Consider the following 18,742-nt stretch of genomic DNA (forward strand, 5'->3'; position numbering starts at 1 on the left):
TGAGCATTTAGGTAAAATTATCAGTAGATGTCATTGAAAAAATGAAAATTTTAACTTTGGATATAAGTGTTGTTTTTTTTTTAATTCATGAAAGGCACTTATTCTATTCATTTAAACTTCTATTGTAGGAAATAGTGATTATCTTAAAAAATGGAATGATGCCAACTTAGGAATCATTCATCTTCAGTGTTACCAAACACTGGGTGACTTTCCATTGTGTTTTCAATAGAGAATATGAAACTTTGATGTTCATTATAATTTGACTGAATAGTTTTAAAAAAGCTGTTAATGACTCCTTTTATTTTATATTTCAGAATGAAAAGTAAGGTGCTGTAATTAATGTTTTTAGGTGCTCAATAGTACCTGGCACATATTAAGCAATACATTAGCAGTTTGTTAAATTGCAACATATTCATTTATTTTTTTATTTATCAATGATTTCTTCTATTCTGATAATCATTGATGAGATGGTTCTGATACAAAAGTTCCTGTAGACTTTGGGAAGATATTATAATAAGCTTCATCATACGTAAAATAGAAAACATCCCTTATTCCCAGTATAGACCATATTGCTGAAAACCTTTTTGTTTTCAATGTATTAGGCTATGTCATCAATTTGCAGTACTTTTAAAAGTCTTAATAGCAAACTAGTTTTGAAATATGCACAATATATTCATATATTTTTAAGATTTCAAGATAGGTAGTTTGGCAAAAATCATTTTTTGGTATCTTCTGGGTAGGAGTTTTAATATTTCCAAGTAGCAGCAAAACTTTAATTTGTTGACCTTGATAGTATGGAATAGTTTTTTTTTTTTTAAATAATAAGTATATTTACTATCAATTTCCTGTGAATATCTATATCACCCTTGTAGAATAGTCACTATGTATAGAAAATAATGTGGTGCTTATTTAAGGACTCTTGGAGACAAATACCATTGCTATTTACCTAAAAGAATAAGTTCTTTTTGAAATATGACTTTGAGTAATGTCAGCCAATTTGTTAGAATTAACTGTATTATGAAAATTGCCAATAAGTTAAAAAATTCTTTAGAAACATTAATTTGATTCATATTTTTTAAAAGTAAGTTCTCTCATTTACTCTAAACTCAAGTTTCACTGTTATGTATCTAGTTTTTAATAAGGAGTCTCTTATTTAAGGATGACAACATTAATTAGGAAATGAAAGACGGGTCTGTTGGGTCACTGATGAATGATAGTGGTAGGCAAATACACAAAATTTCTGGCAAAATGATTGTTTGCTCTGTCCCCACAGTTAAAGATTTTTATTTATTAACTTTATTTTGAAATAATTGCTAATTTACAGAAAGTTTTTAAATTACTCAAATAACTCCTGAGCTTTTACTTTTTAGCAAATTCACCACTTTGTAAGTTTTGTTACATTGGCCTCCTCATTCTTTCCTTCAAACATGTATGCACACACACACGCATACACACATCTTTATACACACACACACACACACACACAAAACACATTTTTTTTCCCCTGGGAAGCATTGAGAGTAATTAGACTTAAATCTCAGATCTATTACTTCCTATCTGGACAGCTTTAGACCTCTTTCTTAACCTGCCAGACTTTCATTTGTTCCCTCCATATATTGAGATAATAATATTTAGCTTTTAGGATTTTGTGAAAATCAGAAGAAATGTATCACAAGTATCTGGCACAAGGCAGACAGTGGATGGTGGTATTGCTGATACTGTTATCTTCATGATCATCACCATCACTCTCATTGTTTTATGCTTTGTGTAATTATTGTTGCTTCTACTAAAGTTGTCCTGATTTAGATATTAAAAAGAATCTCTGAAGACTTGTTTCTGGTGCTCATTTTTAGTACAAAACATTTGTTTAAGAAGTCAAAACTAAGACTTTAGCACTGTTTTTATATGATACCAAACTTGTTTTTTTAAAATATTTAATTTGTGCATGTTAAAGCTTGCATATTATTACAGGCTGGAGTTAGACCTAGAAAGAAGGAGAGAAAATGTCTCTTTATAACAGTTTAACTCTTATGGTAAACACTTTTCAGCGGTTGTGATATTCAAATGATTTGGTTATGTTTCAGCTTTCTAGCAGTTGTTATTAGAAAAATTTATTCTGTTAGCAAGACATGGACATTTTTGGATATACAATAGTCCATTCTTTGTTTTTATCCTAGGGTTTACAGTTTTCATTTGAGACTGAGATGCTAAATAAAACACTTTAAAATATAGCACAGTAATGTGCTACCATTCCCAGATTTTCATCCAACTTCTCAAATCTCAAGAACTCATTCCTTAACCCAGAAATGAGCAAGAAGCTACTGATCCTACAGAGTTCCTCTTACAAAGTCCCTGCATTATATACTGCCAGAGAAAATAAACTGCTGCAACCTCTTTAGTGTTGTGTAATGAATCTTGTTTTTTAGACATTGTACTACACACCTGCCAGACTTTTTGCCTCCATCATTTGTAGATGAACCCAATAGTTCATAACAAAAGTAAGCTGTGTTCAGAGGGCAGCCAAGTGTATAAATTATTTCAGAAATTTTCTATTAAAATGGTTAAAATAAAGTGTTGCTGTATGAACAGATAAGCTTTTTGCTTTTGAGGAGCCCTTCATTCATGAAAGTGCTGATTGGCTTAATTTTTGTCATATTCTGCTTTTTTTATGGATGCTCACAGTTGTAAATTTCTAAAAAAATGGGTAATATTGATAATTTTTTCAACTTAGCTTATGATAATGTTTAATTAGATTTAATAACAACTTTTTTTAATCTAATTCATCTAAGGTTTTCCTCGAAGCATAAATACAGATATTTTATCTAAGGAAACTGACAGTGGAAAAAGTCAGGATTTCTCCAGCTTTGATGATACTGGGAAAAGTAGTTTAGGGGACATGTTCTCACCTATCAGAGATGGTAAGTGTATTCATATGGGTGGATCACATTCTATTGCTGGTGGTCATTACATTCTCCTCCTAAAATGTGGGTAATAGTTTTTGTATACTCAAGTTAATTAAGACCAATTGGCTTATTTTCTCTTGTCCTGGGCAACATTTTTCTGATATTTTATATATATACTCTATCATATATAAAAATATATTTTTTGATATTGCAGATAATATAATTCTAAAGTAGTTATTGGTAATTTTCACATGGTAACTATGCAAATAGTTCTCAAATTAAAATTGTATTTTAATTTCCACAAAAATTTCTTTCTTTACTGCGGTGCTGGGGATCAAACCTCAGGGCTTTATGAATGCTAGACCAGTGCTATACCACTGAGCTGTATACCCCTAGCCAACCAAAATAATTTCTTAAAGGAAGTTTTACCTTTATAGGCAGTCTTTTACTTGTATCTACTTCAAAATGTCTCCCTAAAATTTTGGATGTTTTGGTATGCAAAATATATCTTCCTAGTTTAAAAAATTTAGGATTGTTAGTGGGTTTCTTTTTATTTTATTTTTTTTAAATAGGAAGTTTAACTACATTGAACTTTATTTATTTATTTATTTTTATGTGGTGCTGAGGATCAAACCCAGGGTTCCAGGGTCTCATGCACGTGCTAGGCGAGTGCTCAACCACTGAGCTACAACCCTAGCCCTAGATTGTTAGTGTTTAATTGGTATTTGTTAAATGTTTTCACAGAGTATATGGCCATATGATAGAATACCTCCTCATTTATGCTATGTATGAAAGTACCATATTTTGTGCTTGTGTGTATACATAATATATATTAAAAATATTACCATTAAGTCTTTGCTGGCTTGATAGGTGGGAACTAAGACAGTATTTAGCTGTACTTTTTAGGTGCTAATGTTCATCTTTTGATGTATTTATAGGTGCTGTACTTTAGATGCTAATGTGGGAACATCTTACTATTTATAGTAATGTAATCAATAATATGGGTAAATATCTAGAGGGTAATTTGGAAGAGTTAAATTAATCATATTTTTTGGCCTACTAATTCCATTTCTACAAATTTACCTTAGAAAATATTCAGAGAAGCCTACAAAGATTTGTGGGTTTACAGTTTTATTTATAGAAGTGAAAGCCTAGAGAGAATCAAAATATCAGGTTTTTGTTTTTTTAGTTGTATATGGACATGATATCTTTATTTATTTATTTTTTTTATGTGATTCTGAGGATTGAGCCCAGAATTCTACCACAGAGTTACAATCCCAGCCCCAGTATTAGGTTCTTGAAATTGTTACATCCACTTAGGATTTTTACAACTTCATTTTTACTTTAAAGTTGTCTTTCCCAAGTTTACATAGTCAGAAGGAATAAACATGTGTATTTGTATAGAATTATTGGTTATTCTGCCTTACCCTAGTCAGAAAATATCCACTTAAATTTCTGGGTCAGAATCTCCTATCTTTCACCTAGTGAAAAAGGAAGGATCCTTTTAGTATAAAGAGAAAATCAAAGTACATAGTTAAAAAGAGTAAAGAAGGGAAGGAAGTTGGTGAGGTGGCGCACTCCTCTAATCCCAGTGGCTCGGTTGGCTGGGGCAGGAGGATCAAGGAGTCTTAGCAAAAGAAAAAAAAAGACAGCCTCAGCAAAAGTGCTAAGCAACTGAAGGGATATGGCTAAGTGGTTGAGTGTCCCTGAGTTCAAGCTCCAGCACCAAAAACTAAGGAAAGAGTGGCTAGAATTGAGAAAGCTTTCTAGGATTAGCACTGAGTTGGGTAACTTGGCTTCTGAAACCTGCTTAGAGCACCTTTTGCATTGAAGAATGTAGGAAGGGCTTTTTGCAAGAGTTATAAATTAAATTTTTTAAATGAGTTTTAAGAGAAATGATTAAGTTAATTTTTCCTTTAATTACTTTTTATTGTTTTTTAAAAATGTGATGAAAATTTGAGGCATATGTCCTCAATTCTTTTAGAGTTTTATGTTATTAATATGGAAAAACATGGTTATTAAATATAGTGCTGACAGTTTTCATTGTTGAGGGATTTTTCTTTTAATCTCAAGGATGCAGCTCTCTAAGGAAAAGACTTACTCTGTTTTTGTCATGATTTCTTCATCTTGTAAATAAAAGTATTTCTCTTTTAAGAGGAAATTAATTTATAAGATTGTGTGTAGCGGGCATATTATATACAGTTACTGAGTCTGAAACACTAATATAATAATCATGTTCATTGGTCATTTGAATTTCTGGTGAATTTTTTAGTGACGTCCATTTTTCTATTAATCTGTTAAAATTGAGTGTTTTTTTTAAATCGATGAATAATATAGCATTGAAATAATCTTACACATTCTGCATTAAAATAAAAATAAAACCTTGTGTTTGTTATAACATTGTAGTACTTGCACAATATTTGTGTTATTTCAGTTGAGCCCCCAAACAAGATGATCAAGGCGTTATCCCATTGTAGAGATCTAGAAACTGGAGTTTAATTGCATTGTAAGCTTGCCTGAAGTCACAAAGCTGTGAAAGAAATAGGCAAATGGGATCATAGATATCTATAACCAACTTCAGGGCTTATTCTGCTCTTTCCTGTTTCATTAAATTATTCTATGTCATAAAATTATATTTTCATATTTGGTACTATGCAAGAAGCTAGAAGAATGAAAAGGGAAGTTTAAATAAGTACTAGCTTTAATCTTTAACTTCATTCACTCCTTCTTAAGATTGATAGTCTCTGAACTCCTTGGGGAAAGAATTGGAAGTCTTAAGTTGCTATGGCTTATTTTTCACTACTTTAAAATTTGATTTTTTTTTTTATTGTAGATGGTGAAGTTAACAAGGGAGTTGATGAGTCTGTAGGCAAAGGAGATGGTAAGAACTATTTAGAAGTATTTTCATGAAAATTAAAAATGCTATTGGATTATCTGTTGCTGTGTAACAAGTCACCCCAACATTTTGAGGCTTAACAGAACAAACATCATTACTTCTGTAGATTGACAGTCTGGGCATAATTTGATTAGATGATTTTGCCTTCAGATCTCTCTTGATGCTTCAATTAGGGTATCAGCCAGAGCTGCATTCAATTCAGAACTCAATTGGGCAAAAATCTGCTTTCAAGCTCATTCATATGGCTTTTGGCTAGAGACATTAGTTCCTTGACAGTTAAGCATCTCTCTGGGAAAGCTGACCACAGAACAGCTATTTTCCTCAGAATAGGTGAGTGAAAGAGTGAGAGAAGGCACCCAAGATAGAAGTCACAGTGTTTGTAACCTTATCTTGGAAGTGGCATCCTAGTATTTTTGCCATATTCTCTTTGTTAGAAGAAAATTCCCAGGTCTAACTCATATTCAAAGAAAGAGGAATACATAAGGGCATGGGTGTCAAAAGATGAGTCAGAAGCCATCTTAGAGGCTGCCTACTAAGATACATGCCACAGATACATACCAAATTAACCCTCTTCATTTATCAAAAACTAATAAAGCATTCCTTGTGTTTTCAAGGTATTTTCACATGTAATATTTTTTAAGCCTCACTACTCTTAAGAGAGAGAGAGATCATCATTCACATTTACACATTAGGAAGTAGGTTTAAGATTTTAAAATTTGTGCCTAAGAGTATACATCAGTTAAGGGGAATAGCTGAGAAACTAGTCTTCTGACTCAAGTTCCTATGTGTTTGGCTATGTTATTCTGACTCTATTAAGTGTTTATTTTAAGTATCCAAGATAAAGGATATCATGTACCATTTTTGTTCTCCTTTTCTTCAGGCTTTGACTTTCTACCACAACTGAACTCAGTGTTTCCTCCAAGAAAAAATCCAGTAACTTTAAATACTTCAGCATTGAATTCTAGTCCTCTTAATGTCTTTATGGGATCTCCGGGGAAAGAAGAAAATGAAAATCATGATCTGATAGCTGAGTCTAAGAAAGCATTTCTAGGAAAACAGGATCCTAAAGATTCCTTCAAACAGGTATGTGCCTGAAAATGATACTGAAGTCACTTTGTTACTAGAAAGTGAGTGGCTGGCAGGATATATCCTAATTATTGAGAGTGCTGTGCACTTACTAGGTAGAATAATATTTGCTTTTTAACAACTAAAGAATATTTTTGAAATCTGTCTTTGGCTATGTTGAAGGTAACAGCAGATATAAATGTATACTATTTTTTCTTAAGGTAAATATTTGCTGTACTGTCTATGTAAGAACACTTGTTACCTGAATTTAATATTATATTTCCATTGCAGCATAAGACATCAAGTTGGTGGTTAAGACGTTTGCTCTAAGTTTTAGAGCAAATTTGATGGTGCTAAGAATGAAATTAATCATTATTACATTTTACGAAAAATACAGTATCCAATATAGAATTAATTTCTTATGTAAGCATTCAGAATCTGTTATAGGAAGGCCAAGTCAGTTAGGTGTATAGTATGTGTTTATTTGTTTTCACATTTATTTTTTAGAATAATAGTAAAAGATAATTATGGAGTAAATACGTCTTTTGATTTGTTTTTTAATATTTTTGTGTGGCTGTCGCATAAGAGTTTGGGGATTTTTTTTTTTAATTTTGGCCAATGTCTTTCATTTTATATTATGTTCAGAAGATGCTTAGTAAATTAGTTTTTTTTCCTTATGATGTTATTGCAGAGATTGTTTTTGATCTGTAAAATTAATTTATTTTGCTGCTAGTCCCAGAATATTTTTTTCTCTTTGTATTCTTCCTTCATTTCCCCAACCCTATCTTCTGTTAAAAGGGGGAGGGAGTGGTAGGAGAAATAGGTAAAAAATTTATTAGTAATATGGGTAAAACAAGAAATTAAGTATATTAAAAATTATTTTGTTTTAAATATAAAGTTTGCAAAGTTGATCTCTTCTGGTACTGAAACTGGAAATCTAAATAATTCTCCATCGTCTAACCAAACAAGAAATCTTGAGAAATTTGAAAAGCCAGAGAAAGAATTTGAAGCTCAGTTCATATATGAACCACCAGTTAATGGATCTTCAACTCCAAGTAAGTACATAAAACTTCATAATGTTTGAAAATGTTAAATTGAAAAATCCTCCAAATATTTAACTTAAAAAGGATAGAGTGATCATAGACTAAAAAAAATTCAAGGACTTTAAAGTTTATTGGCTTGTCTAGTGTCTAGAAAACAAAGACATATGTATATGAATGATTAAGTTCAGCAATATTGATTTCATCCCCTTTTTGTGTGAATTTCATTTTCAATCTAATATGTAAGGATTTTATTAAATATGGTACAGATAGAATTATAATTTAGGACCCTTTGAAAAGGGATGGTTAACTACCTAAATTGTAGTTTTTCTTCTTCTTTTTTTTTTTTTAAAGAGAGAATTTTTAATATTTATTTTTTAGTTCTCGGCGGACACAACATCTTTGTTGGTATGTGGTGCTGAGGATCGAACCCGGGCCGCACGCATGCCAGGCGAGCGCGCTACCGCTTGAGCCACATCCCCAGCCCGTAGTTTTTCTTCTTCATATTTAAATCTTTCTCTTAGAATTTAAGCCACAGACTCATAAAACTTGATTGCAATTTAAAGAGTTTGAAGTTCACCTCTAAGAATATTCTGTATAAAAGAACTCTTCATATAGGAGCAACTCTTTATATAACTATCTGTATTTTACTTTAAGGTTTCTGTGGGTGTATTGCATTAGCTGAAATGCCAAGACCTTGCCTATAGCACTACTTTACTCCTACCCTCCTTCTGTTTGTTTTTGATAGTCTTGGTTTATCTGGTTTGTGGTATAGCTTGTCTCATTCGTCTTTTATTAGAAGAAATGGTTCAGAGATTCTTCAAGATTAATTCCTTTGTCATGTTATTACATTAGACAGTTGGCAGTTTATAGATAGATAAATGACTATTAGAAATAATGTCATATAAAATTTTTAAAAATTGTATTCTAGACAGTGAATTTTTCTAAATATCAGAGGAACACTGTTCTTTGCCAGTTTTTCAAGTTCCCTCATGCCAAATCTTATTTAGAAATGTTTGATGTCTCTTAGTCCAAATTAACTATTCATATTTTCTCCATTCTTTATTTTAGATCCAAAGATAGCATCCTCTGTCACTGCTGGAGTTGCCAGTTCACTCTCAGAGAAAATAGTTGATACTATCGGAAACAATCGACCAAATGCACCATTGACATCTGTTCAAATCCGTTTCATTCAGAATATGATACAGGAAACATTGGATGACTTTAGGTAGTAATTGAGAAATTACTCTATCTAAACCTTGCATTTGTTTGTTTATTTTTATTAATGTAAAACCAGAACTATAAGTAATGGTTACTACATTTTATCTAAATTATTGTGAACATAAAACCATAGAAAACGTGATAGGTTTTGTTGATCTAGTTGTACTGCATTTATTGACTATCAACCAGGAACAGGCCCATTTACCTAGACAGCTTGACAGGGAAGTCTGGCACACAGACTGCTATTCTGGATTTTTTTAATCTTCAAATTGTGAACAGATTCTTGTAAACTCATGTGTAGTTCTTATATCAGTACTTATAGATCACCTGTTAAGTGTTTTATTTTTAAAATAATTCTAAATATTTTTATATAGAATGCATCAGAATGTAATAATATAACATATGTAATATAGAAAAATTTCCTTATTCTTGCCTATCTCATCCTTTGAATGTGGTTTAGAATTTTGCTTCCTTTTACTTATTTCAGTATTTTTTGAAGCCATTTTCAATTATTAGAATTTGTGGGGTTTCTTTCTCATTCCCCTTCTAGTCTATAGTTACTTGGGATTATCATGAGTAAGAATATTGGAGATGTGCAGTTTTTGTTTGTGAATATTTCTTTTTTATGTTTAAAATATTTTTAAAATTTACTTTTTAATATTAGAAAAGTATATTTTAAAGAAAAATTATTTTGGCATTTACAGTATACCTCGTTTATGTACCAGATACAAAAATGAACTCTGTACCCAAAAAGGACTTGTAGTTTATTCAGGATAGATACAGTACATCCTTCTATGATAGGTGTTTTATGTGAATTAGTTCTTTTGTGATTGGTAAATCCGGCAGAGTTGACAAAACAATTGGGAAATTTCATTGTTATAATAGCAGCCAAAGTAAATTGCATGTAAAACAGATTAATGAAGCCCCTGTCAATGTCCGTCTCCTCTGGCTTTCTCTTAACTTGGTGTGGCTGTATGGTCTGTGTTAGAAGCACTTATTTTGTGGTTATTCCCCATTGTAGGGATTGGGGGGGTAGCATTTTGTCCTTGCCTCTATAACTTGATAGCCCCAATCCTTCTGCATTCTATCCTCTTCCATTAAGTAACCATCACTTTTTTAAGGTAAAGTGTCTTATTCAATATTTATCTATTAGACCATGTTTTTAAAACTGTCCTAGTATTTTTTATTAAGATTTGTTTTTGTTAGTGCTTTGTGACAAAGTTGCATAAGTTTTGAGTGGTGGGCCTCAATTCGTTTTTCCTAAGTCCTATTCTTTTCAATACACAGTTTTAAAGAGTGTGAGGTTTTTCAGGAATACATAAATATTTATGGCATAATAGCAGAACTGTCTGAACAAAATGATGTTGGAAACACAGAAAAGGAGCAATTTGCTGGGGCAAATTTAGAAAAGAATGACTGAAGAGATTTTATTTTATACTCAAGTGTGTGGGAACAGTATGAGCACAGAAACAATTGTAAATTTTAGGAATACTTGCAGAGAGAAGGTACTATGATGAGATGCGGCCGAAAAGGTAGTTATGAAAGCCTTAATATGTAGGAATAGAGGGGGGGGTCATCAAAGTTTTTAAGCATGAAAGTATTTATTTATTTATTATCTGTTCATTCAACAAGCATTTTAGTGTTGGTTCATCAATGGTTTTGTATGATTTGAGGGCAGTGGGCTCAGGACTTTCCCTTCAGCAGGCCTGGGGATCTGAGCCCTGGGATGACTGAATTCTCTGTGCTTTATAGCCTGCCAACTCCCTGTGTTGCTAAGGGTTGATTTTTCTTTCACTTCTGGTCTGATCCTGGCTTAGTACCCAGAGTGGCTCAGGATTTCAGTTAACTGTTCTGCTTTCAGTCTTCAGTAGGTGTATTCAGCTACACCAGTTATTGAGAGCACAGATGGAACACTATTGAGGGACTCACTCTTAATGTCTCTGGTCTGTAGTGGGCTGCTGCTGTCTTCTCCATGAGGACCTGGAGTGCTTCAGAGGGGTTATGCTCAATTCTCTTCCACCCTAAGACTTTGCAAGTGCTTTACATCTGTATCTTAGGGAGTCTTTCAGCTCTGCTGCTTGCCTATCCCTAATTTTTTATGTAAGCACTCAGTGAATGCATGTAGGGGAACGTGAGCAAATAAATGCAGGCTTTTTAGTTGTGATTCCTTGGAATTCTAAACTGCCATACCAGGCTTCACCTGTTTTTTAAAAATGTATAAAAATTTCAGCTAGTTCTCTTTACCCTTTTGTAGGCAGCTTTCTCCTGCCACTGTTGTATTGATGCTGAAAATGGTGCTGGGTCTTTGTGTCCTTATCATTTCTTTGCTATTAGTTTATTTATATTTTTTATTCTAAACTTTGGTCAATTTAAGAATGTATGATTTTACAGGTTATCAGGCTTCTTCTCATAATTAGAATTGAGAGTTTACATATAAGTGGAAGTCTGTTCAGCTGCTTTGTTGTCTTTGTTTCAAAAAGATTTAAGTTTGTTTTGGCAAGCTGGTCACCTTGATCTTGTTGTAGCTACTTTTTAAGTTTTTTTGAGAACTCCTTTGTTCTAGTTTGCCTTTATTTCTAGTCTTTGCCCCTCCAGGACATTTGCTGTCTTTTCAGGTGGGTCTTAAACTTTAACCTATTTCACCAGCATCACAAGGCTTCCAGAGTTCCTTCTCTGCATTTCAGCTGTTATTTTATGTTTGGTTTACTGACACATAACCCAGTACAGGCATTGTTTAGGAGGCAGTATATAGATATCCAAAGGGGAAATTTCTGCAGGCTTCTCCTCTTCAGATTCTTGGACTTTTTAACATTGGCTTTCTTGGTAGTCCCAAACTCTAACACTCCAACACTGGTGACACTGTCTCAAGCTTCAGAAGAATGCTGCCACTCAGCCTTTTTCCACATTGTGGAATCAGCACATATTCCAGAGACAAAAGCAGAGGTAAATGTGGGTCTTACCTAGTAGACTTCCCTTCCCTTCTTTGCAAGAATGTGGCTCTTTAAGCCCTGGCTATGCTGATGGTTCTCTGATACCAATGATGAATTTATTGATTGATAAGGTACTTGCTAGGCAAGCATTCTACCACAACTGATATCTTTAGTTTTTAATACAACTTTCATCGTAACTGAAAGCAGAAAATATAAATTATTTTAAATGCCATATAATTGCAACAGAAAATTTAAGGTACTTGGGAATAAATCTAAACAAAAATAGTGAAGATTTTTTGAGAAACAAAAAGAATTTTTAAAGTGAATTACAAAGCATTTACAAATAAATGGAAAGATTTTATGAAGATGACATTTCATCTAACTTGATCTATAGATGGAATGCAGTCCCAGTCAGAATCCCAGCTAGGTTATTTGGGAGATGATGAAATGATTCCAAAATTGTATATATATGGAAGAAAAAAAGATCCAAGACTACTATCCCAAAGAAGAATAAAGTTGGAGGGGACTGGTTTGATGCATGGATAAGCTTAGTTATTAAATAAAATTAAGATAATAGTATAACACTGGCACAGCATGGACAAATTGGTCACAAGAAGCAAATAGTTAGAAAGAAACCTATGTGATTATGGAAACTTGATAAATGACATTATTAACATTGCAGGTCTGTGTCCAAAATATGGAATATTCTATAGATTGTAATATTTGGTTGTATAAGAATAAATTTGCTAATTAAAAATCAATTCTGTATAGAATAAAAGTTGAATTGTAAAAATCAAAATTTTAAATATTCTAAGAGATCTTAAAACTTCAGAATAGGAAAATTATTAAAAATAAGGAAATGTACTACCTATAAAATTTGCATTATTGAGTAAATTTGAGTGTATAAATAACAACTCTAATTAGGAGATATCACTAATAAAGCAGAGGGATTAGCATCTGGAATACGCATATCACCAAAAAAAGCATCAGATTATATGTAGAACTCTTAAAAATGAAAAATAAGAAGACATGAACATGAGGAAAAATTAGTACACAGATTAGTAAACAGAAAATGCAATGAGATACCATTTCACATCCATTAAATGGGAAAATATTGTGAAAGTTCAGATATTGCAAGTCTTGGTGAAGATACAGAGCAAGAGGAATTCTGTTACACTGATAATGAACATATCCATTAATACTGCCACTTTGAAAAACAAATTGCATGATTTTGTAAAACTGATCAAGTATACACACAGCTTTATACCTTTACATGTCATCTGTGTATATGGGTGCATGTGGATTGAGAGGTGTACACATGATTATAATAATACAATAATAATAAAAACTTGAAAACAATTCAAGTATCATTTGACAGGAAAATGGGCATAACCAGTATAAATCAGTGATTTACAGATACTGAGAACTTAGAAAACAATATTTCTTAAATATAAGCTTCTCAAGACTGCAGAGATTATTGTATCCTTTTTGTTAATACTCAAAAACAATCACTTTGAAAACATTAACTACAGATCCTATCTTACATCTGCCGTGTTTCACTTGTCATTCTTCAGTTCTATCTATTTCTCAGCATATTCTATGATCTCGTTCTTCTTTATGGCTGAGTAAAACTCCACTGTGTATATAAACACTACATTTTCTTTACCCATTCATCTGTTGAAGGGCACTTGGGCTGCGTGGCTATTGTGAATTGTGCTGCTACAAACATTGATGTGAATGTATCCCTATAATATGCTGATTTTAGTTCCTTTGGATAAATACCTAGGGAATGGGATAGCTGGATCGGATGGTGGTTCCATTCCTAGTTTTTAAAGGAATTTTCATATTGCTTTCCAGATTGGTTGTACTGATTTGCAGTCCACCACAATATGTGAGTGTACCTTTTCCCCCACATCCTTGCCAGAATTTATTATTATTTGTATTTTTGATGATTGCCATTCTGACTGGAGTAAGATGAAATCTCAGTGTAGTTTTGATTTGCATTTCCCTTATTGCTAAGCATGTTGAACATTTTTTCATAAATTTGTTGGCTATTTCTAATTTTTCTTTTGAAAAATGTGTTCAGTTCTTTTGCCCATTTGTTGATTTTTTTTGGGGGGTGGGGTGGGGGTTCTTGATATATTCTAGATATTAATCCCTTGTTGGAGGAGTAACTGACAAAGATCTGTAGGTTCTTTCTTCATGCTCTTAATTATTTCCTTTGCCTTGCAGAGCTTTTTAATTTGATGCCATCCCACTTATTGATTCTTTATTTCTTGAGTGTTAGAGATCTTTTTGAAGAAGTCATTGCCTGTGTCCATATGTTGTAGTGTTGAGCCTATGTTTTCTTCTAGCAGTTGCAAAATTTCTGGTCTAATTCCTAGGTCTTTGATCCCCTTTGGGTTGTTTTTTGTGCAGGGTGAAATAGGGATCTAATTTAATTCAAAATATGAACATCCAGTTTTCCCAGTACCATTTGGTAAAAAGACTGTCTTTTCTTCAATGTATGCTTTTGGCACCTTTATTAAATATTGAATGACTGGATCTGTTTGTCTCTGTGACTTCTGTTCCATTGGTCTTTATATCTGTTTGATGCCAAGAGCATATGTTTTTTGCTACAGTATTACAGAGTACTGTAACTCTGTAGTATAATTTGAGATCAGGTATTGTAATGTCTCCTGCATAACTCTTCTTGCTCAGGATTGCTTTAGCTATTCTGAGTCTTGTATTCTAAACTCCCAAATGAATTTAATTACAATTTTTTCAAGTTATGGGAAGAATGTCATTGATATTTTGATAGGGATTGCAATGAACATGTATAATCCCTTTGGTAGTGTGACCATTTTGACAATATTAATTCTTTTTTTTTTTTTTTAAGAGTGGGAGGGAGAGAGAGAGAGAGAGGGAATTTTTTAGTATTTATTTATTTTTTAGTTCTCGGTGGACACAACATCTTTGTTTGTATGTGGTGCTGAGGATCGAACCCGGGCCGAAAGCATGCCAGGCAAGCGCGCTACTGCTTGAGCCACATCCCCAGCCCTGACAATATTAATTCTGATTATCCAAAAACATGGGAGATCTTTCTGTCTTCTAAGGTCAAAGGTCATCCCCAGTCTTCTTTCTTCAGTGTTCTATAGTTTTCATTGTAGAGGTCTTTCACCTCATTGTTTAGATTTATTTAGTTTATTCCCAATATTCTTTTTGTTGTTGTTGAGATTATTGTGAATGGGATAGTTTTTCTGATTTCTTTCTCAGCATATTCATTATTGGACAGTGTTTTGTTTTGGTTTGGTACCAGGGATTGAATCTAGGGCATTTAACCACTGAGCCACATCTTAAGCCTTCTTTTATTTTTAATTTTGAGATAAGTCTCGATAAGTTGTTTAGGACAATGCTAAGTTGTGAGACTGGCTTTGAACTTGCACTCTTCCTACCTCAGCCTCCAGAAGCACTGAAATTAAAGGCATACACCACCATGCCCAGCCAGTATTGGAGTTTTTAAGAAAAGTCTTTCTTTGAACAACAAAATTCAGGAATATAACAACTTCTATCTTGGGATTTCTGTTAAGTGTTAAGTGATATCATCAGATAGGAGCGCCCAGTATATTTCTATGATTTGATAATATTCTAGCTTTAAGTTGTATGGTGGGTGACTGAGTGTTTCTTTTACCATTATACTCGCTGATTTTCTTTTGGAGACAAGAATTAATTGCATCTTACTGAGTTAATCATGTTACATCCATCAGAATAGCCCCTTTCTACTAAAAATTTTTAGTAGCACAGTCATTGATTATTATATGATTTGTAGTCTAGTGAGTTTTCTGTATTTCTTGTACTATAAATCTGTGTCTTTCCTTAATGATTATTTACATATCAAGGAATGTAGTGCAGTGTGAGATCTAGAGGTAGGCAGCCTGGGTTTACATCCCGCTCTACTATTTGCTAGTTGTATGATTTTTGAACAGGTTATAACTGGTCTTTAGCTCACTTACTTTGTTAGTGAAGTGGAAGAAGTCATTTCTCCTCATTGTGAAGATTAAACAAGTTCTTATGAAATTTAAGAAATAGTGCCTAGTATATGTTAAATAAATGCTAGGTGCATTAGTATTTTTATTATTGTAAATAATTATTAACATTCAATAATTTGAGACAATGAAAAAGTTTAGCAAGTTTCTTAAATGAACTAGAATTGGTTAAACTCTTATAATTCTAATGTATTTTACATTCTTCCCTAGAGAAGCATGCCATAGGGACATTGTGAATTTGCAAGTGGAGATGATAAAACAGTTTCATATGCAGCTGGTATGTATGGCAAACTGTGTTTTAAATGAATTGAGAGTTGTATGGAGCTAAAAAAAAAAAAGCAATGTATTTTTACTTATTTGCCATATCTAGTTGCTAAGATAAATAAATAGGGAGTTTCAGATATTTAATAATATTTTAACTGCTCACCTCTTTTTTAACCTGTGGTGGGTAGTTAAGGCCACTTTTTCAGCACTTTCTTTCTTTTTTCTTTTAAGAAGCAAAAACCCTCCCAAATGTGAGAGTATAAATCTACTAAACATATTAATTTCACCAGTGATCTTTGTGATTAAGTAAAAAAAAAAATCATTCAGCTAGTTAATTGAATATGAGAGAAATGATAGCTGAAAGTATATAAAACATATCTTGTCAAGTAATTGTGAAACACCAGTAATCTAAACAGCGTTTCCCCTTTTTCTAGAATGAAATGCACTCTCTGCTGGAAAGATACTCTGTGAATGAAGGTTTAGTGGCTGAAATTGAAAGACTTCGAGAAGAAAACAAAAGACTACGGGCTCACTTTTAAAATTTCACTGAATGTTAATGTTTAATAATTTGAGGAGTTTCTGGCAACACAGAACTTCATAGAATCAGTATTGTTTTCTTGGTCTCTAGGGGAAGAAAAAAATTTTTCAAGTTAAAGGGTGTTGGAATTTTACACCAACCACTGTTTCATGTTTTCTGTCACAAATATTTATATTTTTATATTTAAACTGTACAATATATCATTTGTGTAATAGGAAAGTCAACAGGATCTTTATTCTGAAAACTTTAGCTATACACTAAGTGCCCTTTTTCATAGAAAATTGTGCATAAAAATAGGTTATGTTTTTCATTACCTTTTTTAAACATATTTTTGATTGACAAATTGCCTTCCAGATTTTTTGGGGTAGTTTTAGAAGTTTGATATACCTTCTATTTTTATGGAGAAAATGCCATTGACTAATAAAACACAGTTGGCTAGTAATTATTTTGTTAATGACATCAAGTATGACTATTATTTATTACTTGTAAATGTGATAATTTTTTGAAATTTTGAATTGTACAGATGCATTTTATCTTTTGCATTTATGTTAGTATTTCTGATAACTTTGTACTTCTGGTTGATATTTTTTAACATTGCCTATGAGAAAAGTTTTAAGGGTGTATGAGACTCAACAAGAACCATATATGTGCCGATTTTCTCATGAATTATTAATATGCAAAATTATAAAAGTTTTAATCACCATTACTCAACTAGTGAAAATTTCATATTAAATACTAAATATTACAATATCATTGCCATCTTTTCCTCCCAAGAGAGAAGTGTGAATTATTTTGTTCTGTAGTTTGTATCATTAACTTTCTCTAATTCTTTCTGTGATATGATTAATATTTTTATATTTGCTTTATCATAAAATTATTTATAAAGGTTCATTGTGAAAAGAATTCACACCCCTTTGGCAAGTTGGACATTTGCATCTACCTGCCGTGATCTCCATTTTAGGTGTAAGATGAGGAGGACTACTTGTTCATGTTCTTATCTCTTGCCCAAAGAGTTATACTGTATACCTTGAATATAGCTCTACTACTACATTTTGACTTCTAAGATAAAGATACATACTAAAATTTTTTAAAAATCTAGTTTAGCTTACTAACTTTATTGTTTTCCAAAATAATGGGAAATAAGTATAAATATGCTAATAATTACTTCCAAAAATGAAAACAGGAATATTACTTTTTCCCAGTATGGCTCAGCAGATACATTGTATCAACACATATAGGTGTGTTAATGTTATCTTTTCCTGGCAGATTATGAATGCATTATGACTTGTAACAAGTTTCCTTATATGTCACCAGAAAACAGGTTTAAAAGACATAAACATTAGTGTGTTTTGTCTACATGCAGTATTTAAATCTATAATATTTTCCTATTGTCTTTTTATATAGGTACACATAATGTATATTGAAAGGTGGAATAAATAAAACAATTTTAGTAACTTTATGTGTATAGATGAAACATTTTTGTCATGGATTTAAAAGCTAAGTACAAAAAATAAAATTTTTTATTAAAAAAAAAAAAGAAAATCTGAAATTGGACTTTTGCCTCTGACCAGAATGGTATAATAGGGATTGGATTTACCTTTCCAATGGAAATTAAAATAAAAAAGACAAAATGTCTAAAATAATTATCAGATATTGGACATTAGGCAATTTTACCAGACAGTGATCCTTGAGTGGGGCTAACAATGAGACCACAAAAGCTCAGTGAACTACAAACACAAGGAAAAAAAAAACTATACCAAAAATTCTTTAAAACCATCAATAAGGGGAAAATTCCTAAAAGAAGCTGAAGACACAAAAGAACAAAGATAATCAGACTGTCACAGTGGAGCATTTTTTTTT

At 32.2% G+C, this 18,742-nt stretch overlaps 1 protein-coding gene across 4 annotated transcripts in view; it reads left to right on the forward strand.

Moving 5' to 3' along the window:
* NEDD1 (NEDD1 gamma-tubulin ring complex targeting factor) overlaps window positions 1-18,341 on the forward strand; it is a 54,461-nt gene extending 36,120 nt beyond the window's left edge. For all 4 annotated transcript variants that reach the window (XM_081311070.1, XM_081311072.1, XM_081311071.1 and 1 more), the window contains 7 exons: window positions 2,790-2,918; window positions 5,737-5,784; window positions 6,680-6,882; window positions 7,763-7,919; window positions 8,976-9,132; window positions 16,291-16,357; window positions 16,779-18,341. In XM_081311070.1, coding sequence (XP_081167196.1) covers window positions 2,790-2,918; window positions 5,737-5,784; window positions 6,680-6,882; window positions 7,763-7,919; window positions 8,976-9,132; window positions 16,291-16,357; window positions 16,779-16,883 — 866 coding nt within the window. In that variant the 3' untranslated portion in view covers window positions 16,884-18,341. The remainder of the gene's footprint in view (window positions 1-2,789; window positions 2,919-5,736; window positions 5,785-6,679; window positions 6,883-7,762; window positions 7,920-8,975; window positions 9,133-16,290; window positions 16,358-16,778) is intronic.
* The last annotated feature ends 401 nt before the right edge of the window (window positions 18,342-18,742 follow it).

The sequence above is a fragment of the Spermophilus citellus genome (assembly GCF_964194105.1).
Source record: "Spermophilus citellus genome assembly, chromosome: 10".
NCBI classification, from domain to species: Eukaryota; Metazoa; Chordata; class Mammalia; order Rodentia; family Sciuridae; genus Spermophilus; species Spermophilus citellus.